This window comes from Bombus huntii, chromosome 2 (assembly GCF_024542735.1).
Source record: "Bombus huntii isolate Logan2020A chromosome 2, iyBomHunt1.1, whole genome shotgun sequence".
In the NCBI taxonomy this organism is placed as follows: domain Eukaryota; kingdom Metazoa; phylum Arthropoda; class Insecta; order Hymenoptera; family Apidae; genus Bombus; species Bombus huntii.
Genome location: NC_066239.1, coordinates 131,455 through 158,178, shown reverse-complemented (window position 1 = coordinate 158,178; position 26,724 = coordinate 131,455). Strand labels below are relative to the sequence as shown.

Below are 26,724 nucleotides of genomic sequence, written 5' to 3'. Positions count from 1 at the left end.
CAATCCACTCATTCGTCCCAAACACGAGGATGTCGTCCACATACACAGCTACAATAAATTTTTTAGACGCATATATATATATATAAATATATTTCAATCAATCAATTTGGACAGTTACATATAAGTATAAACATATATGCCGAACATGTAATAACCTAGTAAATATTAGAGACAGTGCTTCCAATACTATGCAATAAATACAATATTATCAATTTATGAAATAAAAGTATACATGAAGTCAAAAACTAATAGTTTAACGAATACATAAAACATACAATATTGTATTATTAAAGAAATGAAGGTTACATTGTCAGAAATATATATATGTGTGCGAATTCTATCAAATCGATAATCTAAGATACATACTTAAAACTAGCCTACATTCCGGTAAAGAATTATAAAATAAGAACTATATTACTATATATTAGAACTATATTATAAATGAAATTAGAACTATATATATATATATATATATATATATATTCCTGGCGTTTCAATTATTTTCCCCTTTTGTAGTTATTCTTATTTCCTGGTGTATTTTGAATTGTGTGTATATGTATTTTGTTTATTGGTTGGATCCGTTAATCGCCCTCGTTTTGTTAATCCTTCCTTTCGTTTCGTAGTGCCGTGTGTTCGTTTGTGCATTCAAATCCTTATTCGCGTGTTTTGTATAGAATGGTATTCTTGTTCTTGTTACGGCGTGTGCGGAGCGCGGGACGTGACACCCCCGCCCTTGAAGTTCAAATTTCCAAAGGAAATTTGACTGATGGTATCTCTGAGTTCGCTCAAGGCGGACGTAGATGTCGTTGGTAGTTGAGTGACTACCGGTGTTATCGATATCCCTTGAGGTTGTGCTGTTTGATCATCGATATTTCGTCTTCTTTTGAGGTATCGTAGCGGGTGGGTGACTGAGCCGCATATTGCTCCTAATAGGGCGATTCCACATTCGTAAGTTTCACGTAACTGGTATCCGTGTGCGGCTATATCTATTATTGTTTTGATTAGTTTAAATATTGCGAGTATTCCAAATATTGCTGCACTGACAGTTCCAAATTCCATAAAACCAGTCCATAAGCTTGATACGGTATTTTTCGCTATTGTCGTTAATGTGTTTTGTCCATCATTCCCAGGATGTTTACTGTTCCAGGGACGATTGTTTTTCCTGTTGCTCCTCTGGCCAATGCGTTCGAGACTGCAGATTTTCTGCCGGGAACATGACGTGGTCCCGTAGTGCATCGAGGTCTTTTGGGTATATATTCCGCTAGTGACCAACGACGATGGTGCTGAATATCGCCACGTTTGGCGCACGTCCGGGTGGAGTTCCTGTGGTGCGATTCCTTTGCCAAACGGGTAGTTCCGAGTAGCATTTTGTTGTATGTCGTACCTTTACTTGTACCGGAATGCATTTGACTATATGGATCGCTTCTCCTGCGATCAGAGCCATGTGTCCTAGGTTTTGGTTATGGTGTATGCAAATTCGTCGGGCGGTAAGTTTGCCAAGCTTAAAGCGTTCTCTGTTAGTTTCTTCTGTGTGGTGTATCTTTGTGTCAGTGTATCATGGTATAATGTTTTCATTTCTCGAGTTTATCAGAAATAGTAATAACCTTTTATAGAAAAAGAAAATTTTATATTTATATATATTTGTTAAGGAAATTCGAGGATTTGGGAATACAAATTATTGCCTATATTTCCCACACAACAGTTATACATCTATATTACTCTCTGAAGAACGTCTTGCACGCACGCTGGTCGCCAACCGACTATCCTAGATTCTGCTAACATCTGGCAACAGTCTTTTGTCTCCACTAAGCCTTGACGCCCTCTGGCCCTTACACACACACTCTCATGTACAGTGTAAATGTATCACTTCCCTAACAATATTATATTTTTTTTCTTTCCTTTTTTTTCTTCTTTATTTTTCTTCTTCCCCTTTTTCTTTCTTTTTTTTGTTTTTTTTTTTATTGTTCAAACCTTTGATTTATTTTAGGTTTTACGTACTTGTTATCAGTGAAAATAAATATTATGAATACTACTTGGCTTGTAATTATATACATGTCGGAGATGAAAGGAAAGCCGAAGCCTTTCCTTGGAAATTTTGGGAACATCCTCTAGTACCTTAGCCTAGATTTTATTATAGTTGTAATTGCTTAAGATTTGTAATAAGCGAGATTGGGTTCGAGGTGACAATCGGTCGCTGAACGTAGCCACGGTCACGGGATGGATGTTTTATCTAACGGAGGTCTGGAGTGGTTGTATGTGTTTTCCGAGAAATGTGGTTGTGGCGGCATGCGGCCTCGAGAGCGGGCCTAGCCACGTGTGATGTTGCCTCGGAGGTGCCGATGCAATGGGACATACATTGTATTAGTAATCAAAACTCCAGGCAGAAACTGCCTAGCAACGGCGTTTGGAACTTTCTCGATGCTTCCAACGAGTGTGCCTAGCAACGGCGTTTGGAACCTTCTCGATGCTTCCAAACGGGTATAGAAAACAAAATGCAATCGTACAGGGAGAAAAATCACCACGAGGCTGGCATTCTTGCGATTGCCTTGGAGAGTGATACATCGAGCATTTTCGACGATCGCATTTGCGTCTAAGTTAGTTTCGCTTAGTAAGGAGTTATCCCGGTGACCGTGGATTCGTTTGAACTCAAACATTGCTAATAGTATTATTTAATTTAATTATTCGTAGATCGTATTATTCATTAGTCTTAGTGTTTGTTAGACTTATTATTAGTTGTACTTATTATTTGTTAAGCTTAGTGATAGACCTGTATATACGTATAAATAAAATCTCGGCTTTGTGAAACGATGGCTAGTCCACATGAAGAGTCGTCGCGCGCCCAAAATTCGAATCGTGATCCGACATACATATATGCGTACGTATTGGTAAGTAGTATAAATGAGATTTGTTTTATTGTTATAAATATATAAGTATATATCATCAATAGGAATAAATATCACAAATGTACCTTGTCTTCGAGTATATATGTGTATATATATATATATATATATATATATATAGTGGTGAACATAAGTGAAAATTATATGCATAGTTATAAATATTGTTTGTTTACAGGTGGATAGCATCAGTATTTGGTTTCGTACAAATACTTTACAGTTCCACTGTGTGAATTGCTATTCATGTTGTTCCATCCGTCGTTCAGAAAATGGTTGATGAGTTCGCCATCAGTTCTGTACACACATATAAAAATAGTTAATGTATATATGTAGTATCGTGAGTGAGAGGCCTGGGAGTTGGCGGGTGAACCGCGTGGAATGTCGCGAGAGCCGAGGCGTTTGTTTTTGATCGCGTAGTTTTGGAAAGAGGAGACCTACGTGATCTTGGCCACGAGCGGTTGCCAAGGGACGGGAGAAAAGGAATCAACAAACAGAGTTTGCGAGTGGCGTTGCCGAGAGAGTGTTGATTGCATTTTGTGAAAGTCGAGTTGTTATCTAATTATTTAGTTGTGCTGTTTTCTGTACGTTTGGTGTGAATAGTTCAGGTTGAACAACTGTTTAGGAAATTCGAGGATTTGGGAATACAAATTATTTACTATATTTCCCACACAACAGTTATACATCTATATTACTCTCTGAAGAACGTCTTGCACGCACGCTGGTCGCCAACCGACTATCCTAGATTCTTCTAACATCTGGCAACAGTCTTTTGTCTCCACTAAGACCTTGACGCCCTCTAACCCTTACACACACACTCTCATGTACAGTGTAAATGTATCACTTCCCTAACACGCCTCCTTACATTTATACTGTACACTTAATTTTATTTACATACTTGTCGAATTAACAAAATATTTAACATTTATCGCTTTATTTACATTTCTCTTATTTTACATTCATCCATGACCTAAACCTTTCAAATTTCTCTCTACACAGTGCCTTCGTAAAAATATCCGCAGTGTTTTCTTCTGTACTTACTTTTATTATGTTTATCTTATTTTCCTTTACGTACTCGTGAACGTAGTGGTAATGAACTTCGATGTGTTTAGAATTTTTTGTAAAAGTTCCGTATTTTGCTATACTCATTACTCCAGAGTTATCCTCATAGATTTTTACAGGGTTATCGTCTACATTTACATCGAAGATTTTCATTAGTTCTCTGATAGTCATTACTTCGCTCACCGCTTCCGATAGAGCAACATACTCTGCATACGTCGAGGCTTTTGTCACACACCTTTGTTTTTTAGACTTCCATCCAATTACATTTCCATACAATCTAATTACATACCCAGAAGTCGATTTCCTATCTATATGATCTCCTGCCCAATCAGCGTCCACATAACAATCTATCGTTTCGCACTTTTCATTTCTTTTATAATGTAGCCCTAAATCTCTAGTCCGGTACAAATATTTCAATATTCGCAAGGCATATTTAAAATGTGTCTCGTTACAACAATCTTGAAATCTACTCAGATAATTCACACTATAACTTATATCGGGTCTGGTATTTACACTAATATACAGCAATGCGCCAATTAAATTCTTGTATCCAATGTCCTCTCTATTTATCTCAGCTTTTTCAATTTTTAAGTTGGTCTCCATAGGTGTACAGTACAATTTGCTGTTATGTAATTTATATTTGTTTGCTAATGATTCTATGTATTTCTTTTGGCTTAATCTCATTTCATTTTTTAAATAATCATACTCTATATTTATTCCAAGATATTCTTTTACTTCACCTAAATCTTTCATTTCAAATTTATCAGTTAATAATTTTTTTACACTTTGTATCTTCCCTTTGTTTTTACTACAAATCAACAAATCGTCTACGTATATTAACAAATAAACAACATTTTCTCCCTCTCCATAAGTATATAGGCACAGCTCTATATTGTTCTTCTTAAAACCTAATCTCGTCACATACTTATCAAAACACTCATACCAGTCCCTCGGACTTTCTTTTAACCCATAAAGCGCTTTCGATAATTTACAAACTCTATTCGTTCCGTCCGCATATCCCTTTGGTTGATTTACATATACCTCCGAGGTTACTTCACCATTTAAAAAGGCAGTTTCTACATCCATTTGCTCAATTATTACTCCATTTTGACAACAATATGATAGCAATATCTTAAAGGTCTGATTACTCGCCACTGGAGAATATATGTCATCGGCTACGTTTCTTTGTTGAAATCCCCTTACCACTAATCTAGCCTTATACCTGTCCTCTGATTTTTTCGTGTAAACCCATTTTACATCTAATACTTCTTTGCCTTTTACCCTTTCTACCAATTTCCAAGTTTTATTCTTATAGAGACATTCTATTTCCTTATCCATAGCCTGTTTCCAAACTTCACTATTTTCACAACAAATCGCCTCCTCAAATGTGCAAAGGATATCTACTCTACAATAATTTGCGTGAATCTCACTACTGTTTTCCTTTTCTGGATACCTTACTGGAGTTTTCTTATTACGTGTAGATCTCCTAGGAATCTTTACGCTTTCAGAACTATTATCATTTTCATCTTCTCTACTTTCTAACTCTTCCTTATTCATGCTGTCCAATAAATAATTATCTTTACTATCATCGCTAACTGCATCGAATGAATTCTCCTCAAAACCGATACATTTTTTGTCTGTTTCTACGACCTCTACATGTCGCTACTGTTATTTTTACACCTAATAGGACTCTCTAACCTACTTCACTATATCCTAACAGAATTCCCATATCTGCCTTCTTATCCCATTTGGAAACTCTTTTTTGTTCTGGCCTTCTTACAAAAACTTTACTTCCATATAGATGTAGATTTTTAACACTTGGTTTTCTCCCGAAGAATATTTCAAAAGGTGTCTTTCTTTCTATAGTATTCGCTAATATTCGATTTTTCAAGTATGCCGCTGTACAAACTATTTCCGGCCAGTACCTTTTATGTACTTTCGCTTCCGCTAACAAGCAACGCGCCATGTCCATCACTGTTCTATTATACCTTTCCGCTGTCCCGTTTAATTCATGTACGTATGTTGGGCAATTATTTATTCTTATACCTTTATCCCTAGCAAATTTATAAATTCGATTATTTAAATATTCTTTACCATTATCGCATCTTAATATTTTTAACCTCTTGCCCGTTAAATTTTCGGCTTCATTTACGAACTGTACGAAAGAATCAAAGACCTCATCTTTTGATTTTATACAATAGATCCTAGCTATTTTACTATAATCATCGATAAATGAAATGAAATATTTTTCTCCATTGAATCCGGTAGTCTTAAAGGGACCACATACGTCCGTATGAATAATTTCCATTATTTTCCTAGCCTTAGTTCGATTATTTTTGAAAGGTAAGTTATGCATTTTGCTTTCTATACACACCCTACATTTCAAAAGTTCCTTTTCAAATTCATTCGGTATGCCAGTCACTAGTTGCTCTTTACCCAAAATCTCTAAATATTTAAAATTTACGTGTCCTAGCATCCTATGCCATCTTTCCTTTTTACTCATATCACTACGTTCGGCGCTGTTTACTAAGTGCTTCTTCCCTTTCAATATACTTTTTATTCTATATGTCCCATTCTCTTTGAACGCTACAGCTGTAAGTATATTATCCTCATCTATTACTTTCGCAATATTTCCTTTGGAAATAACCGTATTCTTATTGTCTGCTGGTTTACCTAAACTAATCAAATTTGCGGACATTTCTTTCGCGTAAAATACTTTCCTCATATTTATTTTATTTTGTTTTCCGAATGCTTCAAAATAACTTATAACATTCCCAACTTTTGTCGCTTTTATCAGTCTATTATCGCCTAAATATATATTTACCGGTTCTTTTAGGTCGATAGATTTATCGAAATAATTTATATTATTAATTATGTGATCGGTACAACCGCTATCTAATAGCCACACTATTTCGTTCTTACTTATTTCATTCGTCTCACTGCTGTTTGCTGCGTGCGCCGTTGCTATCCATATGCCTGCTCTTGAGTTTCCATGCTCGCCCGTGCCGGTTCTTGATTGACGATGAAAGTTTCCACGTCCTCTGCTCGTATTGCCTTTGTTCTCTCTTCCTCTGTTTCGACCACGTGTTGGCCCATGCCAATAGCCGTTACTGCTTCCCGCTTGGACGCCATTTTGACACTCTCTCGCAAAGTGTCCTAATCTTCCACATCTGAAGCATCCTTCCTTTTTTGCAGAAAAGGCGTTGGTTTGCCTTTCTCCTCGATTGGATTTATTTTTCTTCTCTGCTATCTCTATTTTATTTTTTACATACGCTACCGTTTGATCCTCTTCTTTCAATGCGTCTATTATGTCCGCTATGTAGCTGTATTCTTCGGGTAACGTATTCAGCATGTAATTCAGCTTTTCCCTCTCACTTACTTGTGCGTCCGCACTTTTTAATTCATTTATTAATTTTTCGAAATCGTTAAAGAATGATGCTGAATCACTGTAGTTCTCCAGTCTTATGTTTTCCAATCTCCTTCTGCATACGATCTGCAGTGCCGTCGACTCCTTCAAGTACATTTCATCGAACCTTTTTATTATATCATACGCCGTTTTTCCTTCCCTAACATACTCCAATTGTCTGTTCGATATTGCACTATAAATTATATTAATTGCCTTCAAGTCCTTTTTGTCCCAGTCTTCATCGTCTCTTTCGTTCTTCATTCTAGTTGTAACAACCTCGCATTCCTTATATTCGAGAAACATCGTGATTCTTTGCTTCCACATTCCATAATCCTCACCATCGAATATAAGTATCATGATTTCCGATCTCTCCATTTTAATTGATTCTTCTTTTTTTTCTTTTCTTACTCAAGCGTTCCTACGTGCTCGAAGTATATTTTTTCCTCTGAAAGTTTTTTTTTCTTTACTGAAAACTCACTCGCAAGATCGTAACCACGCACTAAATATCTTGCAAAACTAGTAACCACGCTCTGCTACCATGTTAAGGAAATTCGAGGATTTGGGAATACAAATAATTGACTATATTTCCCACACAACAGTTATACATCTATATTCCACTCTGAAAAACGTCTTGCACGCACGCTGGTCGCCAACCGACTATCCTAGATTCTTCTAACATCTGGCAACAGTCTTTTGTCTCCACTAAGACCTTGACGCCCTCTAACCCTTACACACACACTCTCATGTACAGTGTAAATGTATCTCTTCCCTAACAATTTCAATTCTTTGAATTTTGTTTGAATTATTGTTAATTACAATCACAATTTCTGATAATATCATGCACACGATTAAGTGTAACCACGCTCTTAATCGTTATCGTTGTCAATTACAATTATAATTCCAAGTTTACTTACATTCATTTTAACGAAACCAATGTTTACTACTAGAACACGCACATATTCGTACAACGATGTTAAAAATCTGAGCATAATGGAAATGTACGTACAGCAGATACTCACAGGAAAAACCAACGAGACTAATAATAAAATCAATGAATTAGAAAAAAAGAGCTATAGACAAATATCTTATAATATACCGTGGCATAATCTGCAATTTATTATAAAATAATTGATCCGAGCAGTATCAATTATAAAAGAAGATGGCTGAATGTGATAGACACTGTCGAATACTAATCAAATATAATCATTTAGTTAATCTTTAAGATTTAAGTTAAGATACATCTTTGAGGAATCAATAAGTGTTTCGCTAATAGCCTAATAGATCTCTTGATAGATCAAACGAAGAAATACCTAACCGCGATTACAGCCAATTGGTACATATTATTCGATACATAATTAATATTTGTATCACGTACAGCGATGCAAGTGGTATTGAAGAAAATAGCCATTTTACGTTACAACTATAACGAGTAAATTTACTCGTTTAACTTGAGAGGAATTAAAAAGGTACCTGACTTTTAAATAAGCATTAAATAAGAAATTTAAATATCGCAGACGGTGATGTAGGTGTTATTCAAGAAAAGAGAACATTTTATTTTGTAATTAGCACGAGTAAATGAACGAATATCGATAATATAATATAATGATTAATATGAATTTTATCTGGCTGATTATTTAAATACCATAACATATTTCACAGTAACGTCATCGACTGCCGTTAGGCTCTTTTCCCTTTTTGTTCAAACTAATTGATAGTCGAAAACTAGTATCAAGGAGGTGTGAATTTAGTCTTAGTTTGTAGAAACTATTAAAATGATAAAAATGGATACCGTATTAAATCGTCGAAGGCGCCAATTTACGATAAAAATTAAGAAATTGTTCAATTTGATTTTGTTATAATGGAAAACCCGTCCTTTGCTATGTCAAGAGATCGTTAACGTTTGATTGACATCTCGACACCTTGTCAAGATATATAAGGAACGCGAGAAGTCGCGCGCGAGCTCTTTCGTGCCTGAAATTCCGGACAGTGAACATCCAAGAAGAATTTAAATATAAGGTAAATAAAAAAAAATATCAAATAACAACATTGTAACTAGTAATTTATAACGTCTAAGTCATTAATTTACAATACTTGAGAAATTAATTTATAATATTTAAGCTATTAATTTATAACATTTAAGCCATTAATATATAACATATAAGCAATTAATTTATAACGTCTAAACTATTAATTTATAACATTTGTTGAGATATGTATAATTTTCTGTGTTGGACTGGGTTAAGTGTGTAGTAGAGATACTTGTATGTGAATATCAGCGTGTGGATGTATGTGTGTGCGCGGCGTCTCGAAAACAGATGAATGTAAACTGTTCAGTCGTTTAACAGTCGGGTATAGAAGAAAGTGCTGAGACGCGCGCAAGTGTGTATCGATGAATATATAAGAAATCGTCCATGAAATAAATAGATTACTATTTTAATATTAATCCTCAGTATAAATTTAGTGTTCTTATAACATTATTTCGGCTTCAAAGATCCACAATTGTCAAAAACATTTGTGCTATTAATTTATAACATTTAAGCTATTAATTTACAACATCTAAGCCATTAATTTACAACATTTGAACTGTCATTTTATACATGTAAGTTATTAATTTATAACATTTAGGCTATTAATTTACAACATCTTAGCCATTAATTTACAATATTTGAATTATTATTTTATACATTTAAGCCATTAATTTATAACATTTAAACTATTAATTTATAACATTTAAGCCATTAATTTATAACATTTAAGCTATTAATTTTCAACATCTAAGCCAATAATGTACAACATTTAAACTGTTATTTTATACATTTAAACTATTAATTTATAACATTTAAGCTATTCATTTATACCTTCTAAGCCATTAATTTATAACATTTAAGCCATTAATCTAAAACAATTACATCATTAATTCTTAACAGTTATACCAATAATTTATAACAACATTTTCCCATTAATTCAATGTAATTATGCTCTTAATTTATAACAGTTGTACCCTTAATCGGAAGTAACTCTACATTCATTGATTTTAATCAATACCATAAATTCGTAGTGAGTGAATTAAAGATTTATTTTGCTTTATTTTATTAACGAAATCTATCAAGTCTTTGAAGTGCTATTTCATTTCCATATAGCATTATATTTTAACTCTGAATACAGTATTCAATTTCCAATTTCACTATTTCGTATAAAATCTGTGGTAACACAGAGTGTCGATGTATGTAACGATATATGGTATAACGTTATAACGTATTACTTTACATGATATAACTTTATAACGTATTACGTTTTATGGTATGACGTTATAACGTATTACGTTATATGGGACGACGTTATGACGTATTACGTTTTATGATATTACGTTTTATGATATAACGTTATAACGTATCACGTTATATCTTATAACGTTATAACGTAATACGTTATATGCTATAACTTTATAACGTAATACGTTATATGGTATAACGTTATAACGTATCACGTTATATGGTATGACGTTAGAACGTATTACGTTATATGGGATGACGTTATAACGTATTACGTTATATTCAATAACGTTACAACGTCATACGTTGTATGCTATGACGTTATAACGTATAACGTTATATGCTATAACTTTATAACGTATATCGTTATATGCTATAACTTTATAACGTAATACGTTATGTGGTATGACGTTATAACGTATTACGTTATATGGTATGACGATATAACGTATTATGTTATATGGTATGACGTTATAACGTATTACGATATATGGTATGACGTTATAACGTATTACGTTATATGGTATGACGTTATAACGTGTTACGTTATATGGGACGATGTTATGACGTACTACGTTATATGGTATAACGTTATAACGTATCACGTTATATTTTATAACGTTATAACGTCATACGTTATATGCTATAACTTCATAACGTAATACGTTATATGGTATGACGTTATAACGTATTACGTTATATGGTATGACGTTAGAACGTATTACGTTATATGGTATGACGTTATAACGTATTACGTTATAACGTATTACGTTATATTTTATAACGTTATAACGTAATACGTTGTATGCTATGACGTTATAACGTATAACGTTATATGCTATAACTTTATAACGTAATACGTTATATGGTATGACGTTATAACGTATTACGTTATATGGTATGGCGTTATAACGTATTACGTTATATGGTATGACGTTAGAACGTAATACGAAATCGCCAAGGTTGAACCTAACTATTTTAGCTTTGTTTTCGTCGAACCTGTCCTTATCGTATTTGGCGCTTGCTTCTATATTCTTTATCGCCTGCTGTCTTACATGGGAGATATTTACTTCTCTTTCTTCGATATTGTCGCGTAGGGATAAGCCGTAGGGTCTCGCTGTTTTACCGATTAGTAGTTCCAACGGGCTTGACTTAGTCACGCGGTTGGTGGTACAATTTAGGGCCAGTTGTATTTCCCCGATCGCGTCTTGCCAGTGGTTTCTATTGTTGTGTTTTTTAGCGTACTCATAATACGCTCCACCTGTCCGTTGGCCCTACTAGCTCCGGTCGCAATTAAATGGAGTTTAATGTATTTATCTTGCCAAAAGTCTCGAAATTCTTTGCCCGTAAAACATCTTCCCTGATCCGCTATTATCCGGCAGGGAGTGCCGAACAAAAATATAGCGGACTTAAGCGCTTTAATGGTGTTAACGAAGTCTATCTTACGGGTATAGTGCAAGTATACGAACTTAGTAAAGGCGTCGACCAACACAATGACGTATTCCTTCGAATCGTTTTTACCGCTTAATTTGCCCGTTATGTCCATATGAACCGTATGCCAATGTATACTGGTCTTATGTATGGGGTGTAATTCGGCTTGTACTCTACCCGAACTTGCCTTTGAAACTCGACAAGCATGACAGTTCTCTACGAATTTGCGAACATACTTCGCCATTCCTTCGAACCAGTAATACTCGTACAGTTTCGCAAGCGTTTTATCCCAACCTAAGTGCATAATGGACTGGTGCACATGGTTAATAACAGACCACCTAAACCCTCTCGAAACGATGGGCAGGCAGAGAGTTCTACCTTTTCTCTGTATTTTACGATGAAGGGTGCCGGACCGTAACTCATACGTATTCGCGACGTCTTCCGCGAGCTCTTCGTTCTGTAATTTATCGACGATCTCAGAAATTTGTGGGTCGCGACGTTGTTCCGCTAGTAGCCAATCGTCGAAGATTTCGGTTAGGTTAATTTCTTTCTCTACAATTTTGCTGAACGTACTGCGATCCAAGTCTACGGGATTTCGCGAAAAGAAATCTACGTGGGCCATTCATTTACCTTCCCGGTACATAATGTCAAAGGTAAAAGTTTGCAGGTAAGCCCACCATCTGTAAACCCTGTCGTTCAAGTGTACCTTATTACTGGATGCTTTCAGGGAGTTGCAATCGGTGACAACGAGAAATTCTCGTCCGTGTAAGTAATGACGGAAGTGCTTGACGACGTTTACAACTGCTAACGTTTCCAATTCGTAGGAATGATACCTAGACTCCGCAGGGCCAGTTCTTTTGCTGTAATATTCCACTACTCGATTTTTACCTTCGACCCTGTGCATTAAAATGGCTCCATATCCTTCCGAGCTAGCGTCCGTATGTAGTTCTATGGGGTAATTGGGGTCAAATATCATTAGCACCGGCGCGTCAGTCAGGACGGAAATTACCTTTTGTCTTATCTGTTCGTGCCTATCCGTCCAAGGTATATTCTTGTTATTCGAGGTAAGTGCATACAGGGGTTTCATTACTTGTGAAAATTTGGGAATGAAGTTTCGGAAATAAGAGGCCAAACCTATGAATTGCCTAAGTTGTGTGACGGTCGACGGTGCAGGTAAAGAACTCAAGGCTTGTATTTTACCCGGGTTTGGACGGACTTCTCCGTTACGAATTACATATCCCAAGTAGAGTACCGATGTCTTTAAAGAGGAGCATTTTGAAAAGTTAAAGGAGAATCCGGCTTTCACGAGGGTATCTAATACGGTGCTCAACCTTTCTAGGGCTTGATCTACTGAGTCGGCAATAATTAGGACGTCGTCCAAGTAAACAACAACGAACGAATACGCGAGGTCGCCTAAGGCGTTGAGAATGGCCCTCTGGAAAACGGATGGTGCATTTTTCAATCCGAACGGCATAGTCACGTACTCGTATTGCCCGTCGGGTGTAACGAACGCCGTATATTCCGTCGAATTAGGATGAATGGGAATTTGGTGGAATCCGCTGGCCATGTCCAGGCTAATGAAGTATCTCGCCTTCTGCAATCTCGCGATTTGATCCGCGATGAGGGGTAGGGAATACCGGTTCGCGACCGTATTTTTATTTAATGCCCGAAAATCTACGCACAGTCTGTCTGAGCCGTCTTTCTTCTTTACAAGTAAGATAGGGCTCGCGAACGGTGAGTTGCTCGGCCTCACGATTTTTGCTCTAATTAACTCGTCTATTCTCTCACGTACTATCCTACGCTCTTCTTCGCTAAGTCGGTAAGGACTTCTTTGCACGGTGACATTAGGATCGATTAACCGTATTTCTAACTGGCCCGTGCTTACGCGAGTACGTGGGAAGCCCGTAATGAATGAATTTTTGAATTTCTCGAGGACAGAAATTAACCGACTTTTATCGTTACCAACCACGTCAGTGTCAACCGCATTGATATTGATCTCGTTTTTGGAGGTTTTACTACAGGCATTAATAGTCTTCGTTTTACAAATATCGACACTATTTCGTGTAATAGTTACATCAAAACCCTGGCTTAAGATCTCGCGGCCAATCATGATATCATAATGCAAGTGACTATCGGCCAGAACGTGAAAGGTTATCTCCAATGTAAAACAGTTAATGCGTACCGTAGATAAGATCTGGGATGTACTCTTAACGCAGGTGTTTCCTATTCCTCGCATAACTACTATATCTGTCGTTCTCCTACCGGAGAATTTCGGAGCGACAGATTCTCTAATTAATGAGCACTCGGCTCCGGAATCGAAGTAAAATGGGAACGACTCACCCAGATGACTTAAACTACCGGCTGGGGACTCCACCACGCAGGAGTTGACTTTACGCTCATCCTTGGGGCTTGGTCTACCGTCCCGTCGTGCCGGGCAGTTAGGTGTGATATGGCCTTCCGCATGACACCTGTAGCAAACCGCCTTGGACGGTGCGGCCGGTCGGCTTCCTTCCTGGCGTCGTGCATCCCTCTGCTGTTCGTTCTGCATCCTCTTGCGGCAGTCCTTTATTCTGTGTCCGAGAGTACCACAGTAATGACACCTCGTCTGGTGGCCCGATAACTTGCGTCGCTTAGCTTCGGGTTCCGCCGGTGCATCTCTCGGCGAAAATGTCGACTCTTCTTCGTAACAAAAGGGTCGCATTTCGCTCAGAAATTGGTCCTCCGTTCTGATATCGCTCGTGAGGGCCAATCGTTTAAGACGTTGGTCGTGTGGAATTAATATGTAGAGAGTGACAGCGTTAAGTATTTCGTCTAGCGTAGAATGTTGCCACCGCGTCTGCAGGAGGGAACGGACACGGCCGGCAAACGCCCCCGTGGATTCGCCCACTCCCCGCGGTTCCCTGGATACCTTGATTAACGATGAGGACGTCGTCTCTCGGCCACCGAAATGTATAAGGAATCGTTCCTTAACGGTAGACCAAGTAACCTCTCCGTCTCCCGTCATTCGTGCCAGCCAATGTGCTGCAGAACCCTGTAGAGAGTCACTTAAGGCAGAGTATAGCGCGTCATCTCGTAGGGGGTTGTTCTTCATGGCCCTACTAACAGCCGCGCACCACGCGGCTGGGTCGGCGCCTGCGACTTCTGGGTTAAAATGTGGTAATTTGGTGGTTCCCGTATTTGGCCTTTGCATTAGCGTATGAATTAGGTTGTTCATGACAGCGACCTGCCCTTCCAGCGCTCGAAGCCGTTCTGATCCCACTTCTGATGTCGGATTGGCACTGGGAGTGGGGTTGTGAGCGTCAAAGGAATCTTCTCGAGGATTAGCCATTGATACGGTACACACAGGTGTAGTTTATTGCAATGATAGAATTAGTACAGTCTCGACAATTGATCACGGCGGTTCGGCACTCGCGACACGAGTGACGATGCTCTCGGGCTCAATAACGAATCCGCGGCCAATGGGATGACAACAGAACGTACTCACAAAGTCTAAGTCTGGTTAAAACGTGAAATAACCACTGATCGCGAAGACGTTACTCTTTTATCGATGAGATCGCGAGCGAGAATGCCTTTCCCGTCCCGATGATGCCACAGAGGAAAACTATAATGGGGTGTGTCTAAGGATACGAGATCATCGGATTCGTCGAGAAAAGCCTTCGTTCAGAAAGTAAGGGAAATTGGCGTTGCTGCTAATTGGTCAATCTCCATATTGGTGGTTAGAAAAAGATGCTAGCCGCCCTCGAGGGAAAGTTGCTAGCCGCCCTCGAGGGAAAGTTGCTAGTGGGAGACGCCGCTCGTTGAAAAATATGTCTCCCCTATCTTCCCGTAGTTGGGACAGAGACTGTTTGTCTGTTTGAAGGACTTTAGTTAACTAAACCTTAAGATTTATAACGGGCCCTCGGGCTAGCCGAACATGTACTGCGGAGACGCGTCGACATCTGGCAATCATCTTACTCGAAGAATAGGGTCTGCGTGTGGCGAGCCACGGAACAGAAACCGTTGGAATGTTTACTGTCGCGTGTCGCCACGAATATTTCTTTTAAGGAGAGCTATAGAATTACTCCATACCTTTGTTAGACAAAGCGTTCATCCCGTGACCGCGGCTACGTTCGGCGACTGACTGTCGCCTCGAGCCCAAGCTCATTATCACGACTCTCGAACAATTACAATCGGGTTGAATAACTACAATTGTTCAATTACAGCTATAGTAGATTCTAGGTTACAATGTTGCGGGATTATCCAAAATTCCAAAGGCTCTGGTGTTCTTTCATCTTCGACATATATATATGTCGGGTTTACATTAGAATTAGGGTTAGGGGCGTAAAGCGAATCTTCGTTTGGATTACACATCGTCGTTATGCAATAGAGAAGACATTGGCTAGTGCAAATACGATTACCATAGAACCGGACAAGTAACCGTGGTAATTAGATACTCGAGAAACTAATGACAATGATCCTAGGTTCAATAACGAACCCGCGGACAACGGGACGGTAGCCGTACGCACTCGCAAAGATCTAAGTCGGATTCTGTGTTAATAGTCGCTGGCGTTAATCTCTTTTTTTGTCGATGAGACCGCAAGAGAGAATGACTTTCCGACCCGGTGATACCCCAGAGGAAAACTATGACGGGGTGTGTCTAAGGACACGAGATCATCGGATTCGTCGGGGACATCCTACGTTCGGAAAGTAAGAGAAATTGACGTTGCTGCTAATTGGCCAATCTCCATATCGGTAGTTAGAAAAGGATGCTAGCTGCCCTTGAGGGAGGGTTGCTAGTGGGAGACGTCGTTCGTGGAAAAATAGGTCTCTCCTGTCTTCCCGTAACTGGGACAAAGACTGTGTATCTGTTGAAGGATTTTAGGTAACTAGATATTAGTGTTTATGACGGTCCTCGGGCTAGCCGATCACGTACTGTGGAGACGCGTCGAAATCTGGTAAACATCCTGCCCGGAGAATAGGATCTGCGTGTGGCAAGCTACGGGACAGAAACCGTTGGAATGTTTACTGCCACGTGCCGCTACAAATCTTTCTTTTAATGAGAGCTATAGGATTACTCAATGCCTTTGTTAGATGGAGAGTTCGTCCCGTTGACCGCGGCTACGTTCGGCGACTAATTGTCGCCTTGAGCCCAAGCTCATTGTCACAAGTCTCAAACAAATACAATTGGTTAGAATGACGGCAAATCGTTTAGTTACAACTGTAGATTTTAATTACAATGTTTTTATGGATTTTCCCGAGGTTTCAGAGGGAAGGCACCGGTGTCCTCTTATCTCCGACATATATAAATTATATTTAAGAAGTTTGGGATAGTTTAAAGATGAAATAAATTGCTTTTTAAGTTTAATCTCTTACTTTCGACGAAATCAAGTTTCTCTGGAATTTGATGGGGTTTAAGATTTGATATCGGTGTCGTAGGAGTTATGTGACACTTTGAGGTGGAATAAATCTAGCGAGGAGTTTAAGGTGCGGCAAAGGAGCGTGGAATGTTGCAATAGAAATTTATTGCAGTGTTAGTGCATTGGTAGATTGATCAAATTTACGTGTAGCGTGGGTAACCAATGGTAAATATTTTGCAATGTGTATAATTTCTCAGTAATCTGAAGCTTATAAAATCTATTGACAACTAATGGAAATTGTTGATTTAACAGATCAATTTTAAATTCCTCGTTAATCTAAATTTCTTTAATCCTATTTACAGCTAAACCTTACGACGAAAAATTAACGAAGTGGAATAAAAATGGCATTGTGATTCTTCTCGTCGTGTATTGGTGTCACATCAAATTTAAGAGACAGTTTTACTTGCGGATGCTGCATGTTACGTTGGTGAAGTCGACGAAAGCGTAAAATAGGAACTCGTCCGAAATACACTAACGCGGAAGGTTAAATTTAACGCAAAAGGCTGAGAAATTAGTTTAGAACTCGAAGTTTCATTGGTACGACGCTCTTGAAACGCATTCAAAGAGGTCGGCGACCTCGAAAGGGGATGAACGCAACTGTTTCGTGGGAATTTCTTATTGTGGCTTATTTGGATGAAGCTGCTTTAAAATCAGCGCTGGATTCGTCTGTATTTTGCCCGGAAATCATAAAATGTTTAGGCCAGGCGACTCCATGTACAGAAAATGTTATGTCCACTTTTTACATCCGTAGAATTCAACTCTTTACTACTATGCACTTCTTCTCCAAAAAAATATCGCGTTTCAATATTAAAAAAGTTTCAATAATATACTATCCATTAGAAGAATGATAACCTGATAACCTTACAAATTATTAGTATTAACAAATTCTTATTGTCGTATAGAAATGCCAACTATTGCTTTGGTAAAACAAACAAAGGAATTTTACAGGTAAATTTTACAAATTACAAGTCATCTTATAACGCAAAATACGACGTGTAAAATTGTCTCAATTTATTAATAGTATTAATAAATTATTATGATAAAAGATGCAGGAATCTTAGCCTCATGAGAAATTAGAGATGAAAATGAATGGGAAAAGATTAATCGAGGACACAATAGTATTATTCCAGGAAGTGCTAGTTCTTGCTAGATTCCGGTTACAATGTTCTTAACGCGTGGAAATTAGTCTTGACCAGGAAACATCTATAACGGCATGTATTTTCTGCCGTGATTGTAAATCTGTTTGGAACATGCGGTTTGTCCGTTAATCTAGGCGCTGTTGTTCAATTGAGTCAATATTATTTGTTGGTAGATTAGTGTGTGCAAGAGCGCTCTATCCATTATTGACCAATTCGAGCACGTATTGGTAAATTTCACACCGGCAATTACGGTGAAATCGTTCGTGGTCGCTGGAAATTGGCAGTATCGTTTGCGGTCGTGAGCTGATTGACACTGCGTGAGCGGGGAATTATGTGAAGCAGCTTTGCTTTGTCGTTTCATGCATTTAATAGGTTTACGGCGGTGGACAGAGTTTGTAAAAAATGAAGACAAGGTAGAAAAAGATTATTTTTCATTTTTTACCATTAGATTATTTTCAAAGTGATCTTTTCAGTGAAATATGATTGACAAAAAATAAGATATATAATTGAATCATTATAGAAAATAGAATAATATTTATAATAAAGAAATAAAAATCAATTATAGAATAACATATAATAATAATAATAATAATAATAATAATAATAATAATGTGGATAGACTTTATGTTTACTTTTATATGTATAATGATACTGTTTGATCCTTGAATTAAAGTTAAGATTAACGTTGCGATTATGATTATCCTTTGTCTGACTAAATATATTTGAAGGATCAATTGCAGTAGAATTTTTGAAAGATTCTTGGCTGTTAAACAAAAAACTGGTTCCTTTATATTTCGCTCAATTATCATAGAATCGTGAAACTGACTTTCACTTCAAATTTTGTCTGTTTCAGGAGTAACAAGTACCTGCAAAAATCATCCATCAGCCGGATATGTGCTGTCGGAGGGTTTTTCATTAGCATTCCCGTCTTTCTAACTGGTAAGAACCAATTCCTTCAATTCTGTCAACTTTAACCTTTTGAAAGATACTAGTACATAAGTTATACGTTTAATTTTTCTTGAATTCAGGCATGAATCTAAAAGATACTGTGAACTATCTCTGAGTGTATGAAATCAGTTTAGAAATCCAATGGAAATAAAGTTAATTTTAACGCCGAATAGTCATTATTTTTCTTAGAAAAATAAAAATGATCGTCTTTTAGGGAAGTTTTAACAGATTAATTTATAAAGAGCTGAAACAGAATATTCATGTCATGCATGAATACGGCTGGTGGATGGATCGAGATCTAATCTAAAGTTTACGTTGTGTCATGCTAGTTTACACAGCTATCATTCGCTCGATCGATCGTTAAGCTGTTGAACTCGATTCAAGACGGACATTTTGACTCTGTTCAGAAGAAAACTGCGTTTTAATAAATTTGACGGAATAGAAATTATGATAGACTACAACGTTTTTTTAATTATATCATAAAATTTATTTATTTATTTTTTAATGTCATGTTAGAAACTTCAAATACTGTCCAAAACTTCGAACGTAATCGTTTTAGAAATTTGTAAATTACTTAACGACCAAAAATATTGAATTCTCTATTGTCTGAAGATAGATTCTCTATAATTTAAGTAATTTATTCGTCGAGAATTGATATATAAAGACTTAAATAATAAATTAATTGAAAAATAATTTGCGACTAGTATTGAAAATTTCAATGAAAAGCATATGTATATAGTTTACGCTTCGAGAATTATATGTATTGAGAATATGTATTTGCGCTGATTCTTTGTCCCGCTTGTTATGGCATACGTGTTATAATAATCCTTTAACAATGCTTTCAGGTATGATATTGTATACATTCATCCAGTTTCATTCGACGCCGGTGTCACGTAAAATGGATACTTGGGTTGCGAGAGAAAAGAAAGCTGAGTCGCAGCCCAACTATTAATTCTCTTTTATCGAACTTTATTATGACTTTGGCACTTACAGTAGAATAATGTTGAACAGAGAAAGGGGTGTTGTACAAGAACAGTAACTAGAACGAGAACTCCCCGGGCTGGATGAAGTCTCGGCTTATATACACCCTGGCTTGGGGATGTTGGGGGGTTTGGTGTGGATTCCAAGGAGTCCGAAAGTCGGGGTTGGGGCCTTATCTCTGATGGGGACTAAGATGCGTCGCGGCGTTGGCGTCCGACAGTCGGGAGTCGATGTCTTTTCTCTGAGAGGTAATTGGTGTCACACCGGCAGTCGTTACGTCGGTTTTCATAGGCCTTGGCATCGTGTTTTGTGAATGCGCAATGGTCCATAACGTCTTCGTGTGGCAGAGGGTAAGAACATATCGCTATTAAAAAAGAAAACGAACACGTTCAAACACGTCTAAATCATCTTTTATGTGTATTTTACCCGGAAATCATTTTATCGTGAAATTTTGTTTTTCAGAGTTACCATAATTTATCTGGTAAAAATTTTTCTGAAATCAATTGCAAGCTTTTAGGAAACCAGGATTTTTCACATTTTTAAGAAGCGTTATAATTATATTGCTGATCTTTATACGTTCGTGCGAAATTGAAAAGTACGCAAATGGCGCAAAATGCATAAAATGCGCTAAAATATACGTATATAAGAAAATAAATCTCGATTAAAATTTTATTTCTTTGATTATGTTCGTAAAACTACAAACTTGTATAAAAATACGCATTCTAGTTATAAGTGTTAAAACATTCGATCTAGTCCTTATCACATTCATGAAAACCTCCATTTAACCATTCGTTGTATCAACGAACATTCATATGCAAAACTTACCACCTACCACATCCTCCGCGTATTAATATAATCCCCTTTTATAAATTATACACTTTAGAGTGGACTGGTTGGGTCAGAGTGATATAAGCTTACAAGTTCTCGAGGAGTTCTACCGAAGTTACATTTACGTTTGCATAATTTCACCGAAAAAGATACTCTGTAGAATGACAGGTTCGTTTGTTTATGTGATCCGCGATCGCAACTATTTCAAGGGGATTTTATAAATAACCATACACACGATATTCAGTGTATTTTCGTATTCTCGTTTATTTTTGGGAGATTTGTAAAACTGTTGAACAAAATAATTGAGTAACGATTATATTTGCTGAGAAAAAGTCTTTTTCTCTGTACCCCTCCTTCTACTTCAAGCATGTAGTATTGACAATAAGATTGACAATGGCTGAAAGTAATCCAAAAGAGTTTTCACCATGGTTATCGGTAACGAAAAAGATTTGAATCATCTTTAATACTTATTCGTAACTAGAATCATTTCAACTAAAATGTAAATTCTTATATTATAACTTTTTTAATTTGTTATGGCCCCTGACTACAACCTAACCTATCATTCTTATTTCGTAGGAGAAGACGAATGCCGTGAAGGCGTTAGCGCGCGAACAGTGCGAAGCGGCGGTACAGCTGCAGCGTCAGCAGCAGCTGCAACAGCACCAGAACCAGCACCAGCTACAACAGCAACAACAACTACGTGGCCCGTTAACCATCCACCATGCTGGCTGCCCAACGAAAGTCGGGCCCGTGACGAACCAACTAAATACCAGCCACGCAACGCACGGCCGAGCTGCACAGTACCAACACTATCATCACCATCATCATCATCGACACGTGTCAATGTCTCCACCGCTCTTGTTGCTCTCATCGCCAGCTCCGATCGCGGCGACGCACAATCATCTGAACGTGAGCGGACACAGAAACGTGGTTACGCCACCGGATACACCAGCAGATAGATCGCCACCGAGTCCTGGAAATAAGCTAAATAGATCGCAGCATTTGCCACGGGAAGCAACCGGCCTGGTCCTGGTCTTCCGGCTGCCACATTGGATCTAAGTAGCGCAGCAACCACCAATAGTCCGCATGAATTGTCCACGTTAGTTTAGAAATTTGGTCCGAACATTATATCTTCACATAGGATTGGAGATTAATAGTTGATAGTTAATTTACACATCGATCTTTTTATTTGTAAATTGGGTCGTGGTTTAGAGTTGGTTTGTAAAAATTCGGTCCTAATTGTTAAATGATGAATATTGATTAAGAATAATAGGCATTGATGTACCAATCTTTACTTGAGCACACGCATTGGAGATTTCACTTTTATTCAGTGAAACAGCAACTTCATTACTCGCTTATTCAATACGGCAATTGCATATATTTCATGGACATTTTAACAATGTTTTGAATAATTTCTAACGGTACAATTGTGATGAAGTGAAAAAAATCGTGATAAGAAACAGAGAGAAAAGTTGCTCGTTAATGAATATTGACCAGAAATAAAGTAATTTCTAAAGAATATCCCGAAGACGTCGTAGATATTACGAAAGGAATGATTAATTTATACCCGCGTGTATCTTGCCATTACCATACTATTATTATTATTATTAATATTGTTAGTAGTACTCGATTACATTATTATTAATATTAATATTATTGCCTTATTATTATTAATGTTATGGAACCTCTAGTCCTAGGTTACTTTCGCTGCCACGAAAGGATAAGATTTTCGAATTTTTTACTATTACGTGTAATTCAAGTTTTCCTGTTGCGCATGCGCAGTAGAAAGAAAGTTAGCGGAACTCAAATCTCGAACTATAGAGAGTTGAAAAGTAGTAAAAGTAAAAAAGCACGAATAACATTTGTATTTGTGCTGGATTAAGTTTGATAATTGAAAATTGAGTTTGATGATAAAATTTTTTTCGTATTCGCTTTGGTAAATATTAGTTTTATTTAAAATTGAACAAAGCATTTTATGTTTTTCAAATACGGTACATAATCGTAATATCGAATTTTGTAAACTGATAGTAAGAAACTCTATAATTCGAGACTGGAACTTTGATCAAGTTCACATTGAACGTAAACTGACTTAATTTTGTTATTTAAGCGTGTATACTATACGTGTTTGTTCCTTCTTCTCTTGTGCGCAGGCTATAGCTTAATTACTTCCAATAAACGCAGTTATATCGAATCAATGACCGATACAAATTTAGATATTAGGATTATTTAAACAAGAGATTAAAAACTAAAAAGTATTGTTTTTATACTGCATATGTACATATGCAATATGAACGACAGTTTGTGTAATAATATGTCCCCTCTTCTTAGTTTACTTTTGTATATTTTGCGACATTTGATATTAATTTTATGAGGAACGTACTTACACTTTATCTTTGTAATTAAATGTGAAATGAAAGAAAAGAAATGACATGAGAAAAGGAAATTCGATGTATGAGTATATACGAATTGACGGAATTAAAATTTAACGCTATATTTAAATAGAAGACGTGAAATATCTTGTCATCTTAAAATAACTTGATCATTCCTATTCTTTTACATAAAAACACTTTTCGACTGTAACTTAAGAAACATGTCTGCTAACGTGAAACGTGCCAGAAAAAATTAACAACTTCCATTAAATTGGCAAATTTCTCATTAATATCGTAAAACTCGCGTTTACAAAGATCAGATCAGTGTACATAATATACAAAACAAATGCAGAATATATAAATATAGCACATACGTTCTGAATTATATTCGAATTGGGCAGGGTAACCAAGTGAAAATATGTAAATTTCACGATGTGTAATGTACACTTTATCGAACTTGTAAGTAGTGTAGAAATAGAATATTTTACACGTAACAAAATATACAAACGACAATACACAAGTTAAATTATTTGTTAGATCCATGTATAACATGCATAGTACAAAAGTGTTTTAGCTTTATGTACTGGTAATTATGAGAAATACCAACTTAATAGATGTATTTGGTATGTACCTAGTTAAGAAAACAATAAATTATTCTGAACAGATAAAGCGTTTAGTAGCTTGTGAAGTATGAATTTTCGAAAACGCAAGTATTTTATATCTAAGTAGTTAAGAAACGCGAGCAAGGGAAATCAAACAAAGGAACAAAGTTTTTTTGTTTAAAAATATTTAATTTGTTGTTCTATTATCCGAGGTTAGAAGCGATAATGTACAAAATCTGAATAAATAAGATTCTTCAATATTATTGAATTTTAGTTCTAGGGTAAAGTAATATATCCGCATATTTTATTTATATACAATATGTATAAATAATGATGTGATTTGACTAATTTTGTTGAAAGAATATTTGTACTTTTTACGTAAAACTTCAGTCTTTTACAAACTTTCTTGTAATTAATAAACCAGTAAACACAATATTAATAAAATCTATTAAAATTATAAACAAACTCATAAGTTTTAATTTTAGTCCTTAAAAGTTGAAATATTTTGCTCCAATGTCGAGACATTTGTTTTAATCCAAAACATTACTATACTGAATCGATAATGTTGCATGTGCCACGAAAATGATGATAGTGTCAGATAACTTGTTGTGAAACGAAAAAGCATTGCATGTACATTTCTGTTGTTTTGTTGACCATGAGTTTGATGATCTTTTAAACTTGCCCATAGCTAAGAAATCAAACAGTATATCTAAACGAAATTAATTTCAAATTATTTTTTAGGTTCTAAGCTTTTATCTAATCTTTCAGAAGTTGCAAAATTTATTCCACAAGAGTCTTTTTTATCATAACCAAGTACACATCTTAAAACCATTTAAGTCTTCCTTAGTAATTTCTTCTTATCTTTAATAGTAACGAAAATAATTTAGATGAACGTTTTAAAATTGACACCCTGTATATTAAAAATAAAAGATATATTTTCTTCATAATTGGATAGGCTTTTTACAATGGCAATGTACAAATATCAAAATTGCAATTATACTATAACATATGTATATATATATAAGCTTCACATTTAAACACAAGATTCTTTATTATATTTTTTTAATACCAATATTTTAATAATTATAACAAGGGTTTTTTAACAAGAGATGTATAACATTGTATACAAATTTTCAAAAACCTATAGATAATTTCAGTTATGCTCTTGCATCATTAATTGTTGATGGAACTCTTACCTCAATTCCATCTAGTTCCTTAGACATTACTATTTGACAGCTTAGCCGTGACCTGAAATTAAATATTATATAACTGAATATGTCAATAAATATATTTATTGCTATACAAATTAATACTAATACACAATAAGATTTCTATTTATCCATTTGAAAATCAACATTGTAAATATGCTAATTCCAACATAGATTTGTAATGATTATAGGGTCATAAATAAAAAACTATGAAAATTTATTATAATTTCAGTTTCGTAGTATTCAGAGATAGCGATTTGAAATTCTACATTGAGATGCAGATTTCGAAATACCCAATACTAACCTGTTTTTACATAAATTTAAATAGAAAAATTCACTTTATAAAATATTAAAAGGTAATAGAATTAATAATGTGAATGATTTGATACTGATTATTAATATTACTGATTATAACGTATCTGTTAATTCATATGCTAAATCCAACATGTCTAATTCTTCATCTGTTGGTTTGTCAGGAAGTGCATCATAAACTTCTTTCGAAAATATTAAACAAGTTAATGTTCCTTCACAAGCACCTATATCAATTATATTTTAAGATTACAACATACTTATATAATAAAGTATCAAAAGTTAAAAATAATAAGAATATTAAACTTGATAAAAATGAAAATTTTCAAATATTTTCTACCTCAAAATTATTTATTTTAAATTAAGTAAATTATGCTTCTTTAAAACATACCATATCCACCTAAATCAATTTCATTATTTACTACTATGTCTAATATAGTATCTCCTACTTTCCCTTTTGCTTTGATTCTCTCTCCACTTGCTTTAACAAACGTTATATTTACTCTGAAAATAATATTTATGAAAGATAAAAATTATTTCAATATAATTATTTTCTTTATTTTTTGTGTTTCTTCAATTAATCTTCTCTTAATTATACCTTAATTATATGTATCACTTATGATAATAGAAATAATTTAAAAATAAGATATACTTGTCTTAATAATACATAAATAAAATTCGTATATCATATATTTATAACAGTGTTATATTTTTAGTTGTTCACTGTCAATGTTGTTCTTATTAATACTATTCTATTAATACTATGTTATTTTTCTAGATGTTATACTCCTACAAAGAGAAAAATTTCTTAGACATTATTATTAGCATTATTATTTTGACACCAATTTTATATTGGAAGGCAAGTACTGAAATTCTATT

General features: G+C 35.8%; 1 protein-coding gene and 3 long non-coding RNA genes across 5 annotated transcripts; 3 read left to right on the top strand and 1 right to left on the bottom strand.

Annotated features, from left to right (window-relative positions):
* Positions 1-457: 457 nt before the first annotated feature.
* Positions 458-1,687, top strand: LOC126873565 (uncharacterized). Its single transcript, XR_007692452.1, has 2 exons — positions 458-888; positions 1,148-1,687. It is a non-coding gene; the product is annotated as an uncharacterized LOC126873565 (long non-coding RNA).
* A 16,930-nt stretch (positions 1,688-18,617) lies between these two features.
* LOC126873567 (uncharacterized) lies at positions 18,618-20,563 on the top strand. Its single transcript, XR_007692456.1, has 3 exons — positions 18,618-19,013; positions 19,454-19,539; positions 20,394-20,563. It is a non-coding gene; the product is annotated as an uncharacterized LOC126873567 (long non-coding RNA).
* Positions 20,564-21,018: 455 nt separating this feature from the next.
* LOC126878215 (protein odd-skipped-like) lies at positions 21,019-24,588 on the top strand. 2 transcript variants are annotated; one of them, XR_007695592.1, is made up of 2 exons: positions 21,019-21,856; positions 21,934-24,588. XR_007695592.1 is itself a non-coding variant. In XM_050640785.1 (2 exons), exons 1-2 carry the CDS (start codon positions 21,751-21,753, stop codon positions 22,414-22,416), a joined length of 525 nt encoding a protein of 174 aa, XP_050496742.1. In that variant the 5' UTR covers positions 21,019-21,750; the 3' UTR covers positions 22,417-24,588. The 2 variants fall into 2 exon arrangements, 1 of the variants encoding a protein (XP_050496742.1); XM_050640785.1 differs by having other exon boundaries at positions 21,019-21,792.
* Positions 24,589-25,241: 653 nt separating this feature from the next.
* LOC126878220 (uncharacterized) lies at positions 25,242-26,043 on the bottom strand. Its single transcript, XR_007695602.1, has 2 exons — positions 25,841-26,043; positions 25,242-25,576 (listed from the first exon to the last, which is right to left on the bottom strand). It is a non-coding gene; the product is annotated as an uncharacterized LOC126878220 (long non-coding RNA).
* Between the last annotated feature and the right edge of the window lie 681 nt (positions 26,044-26,724).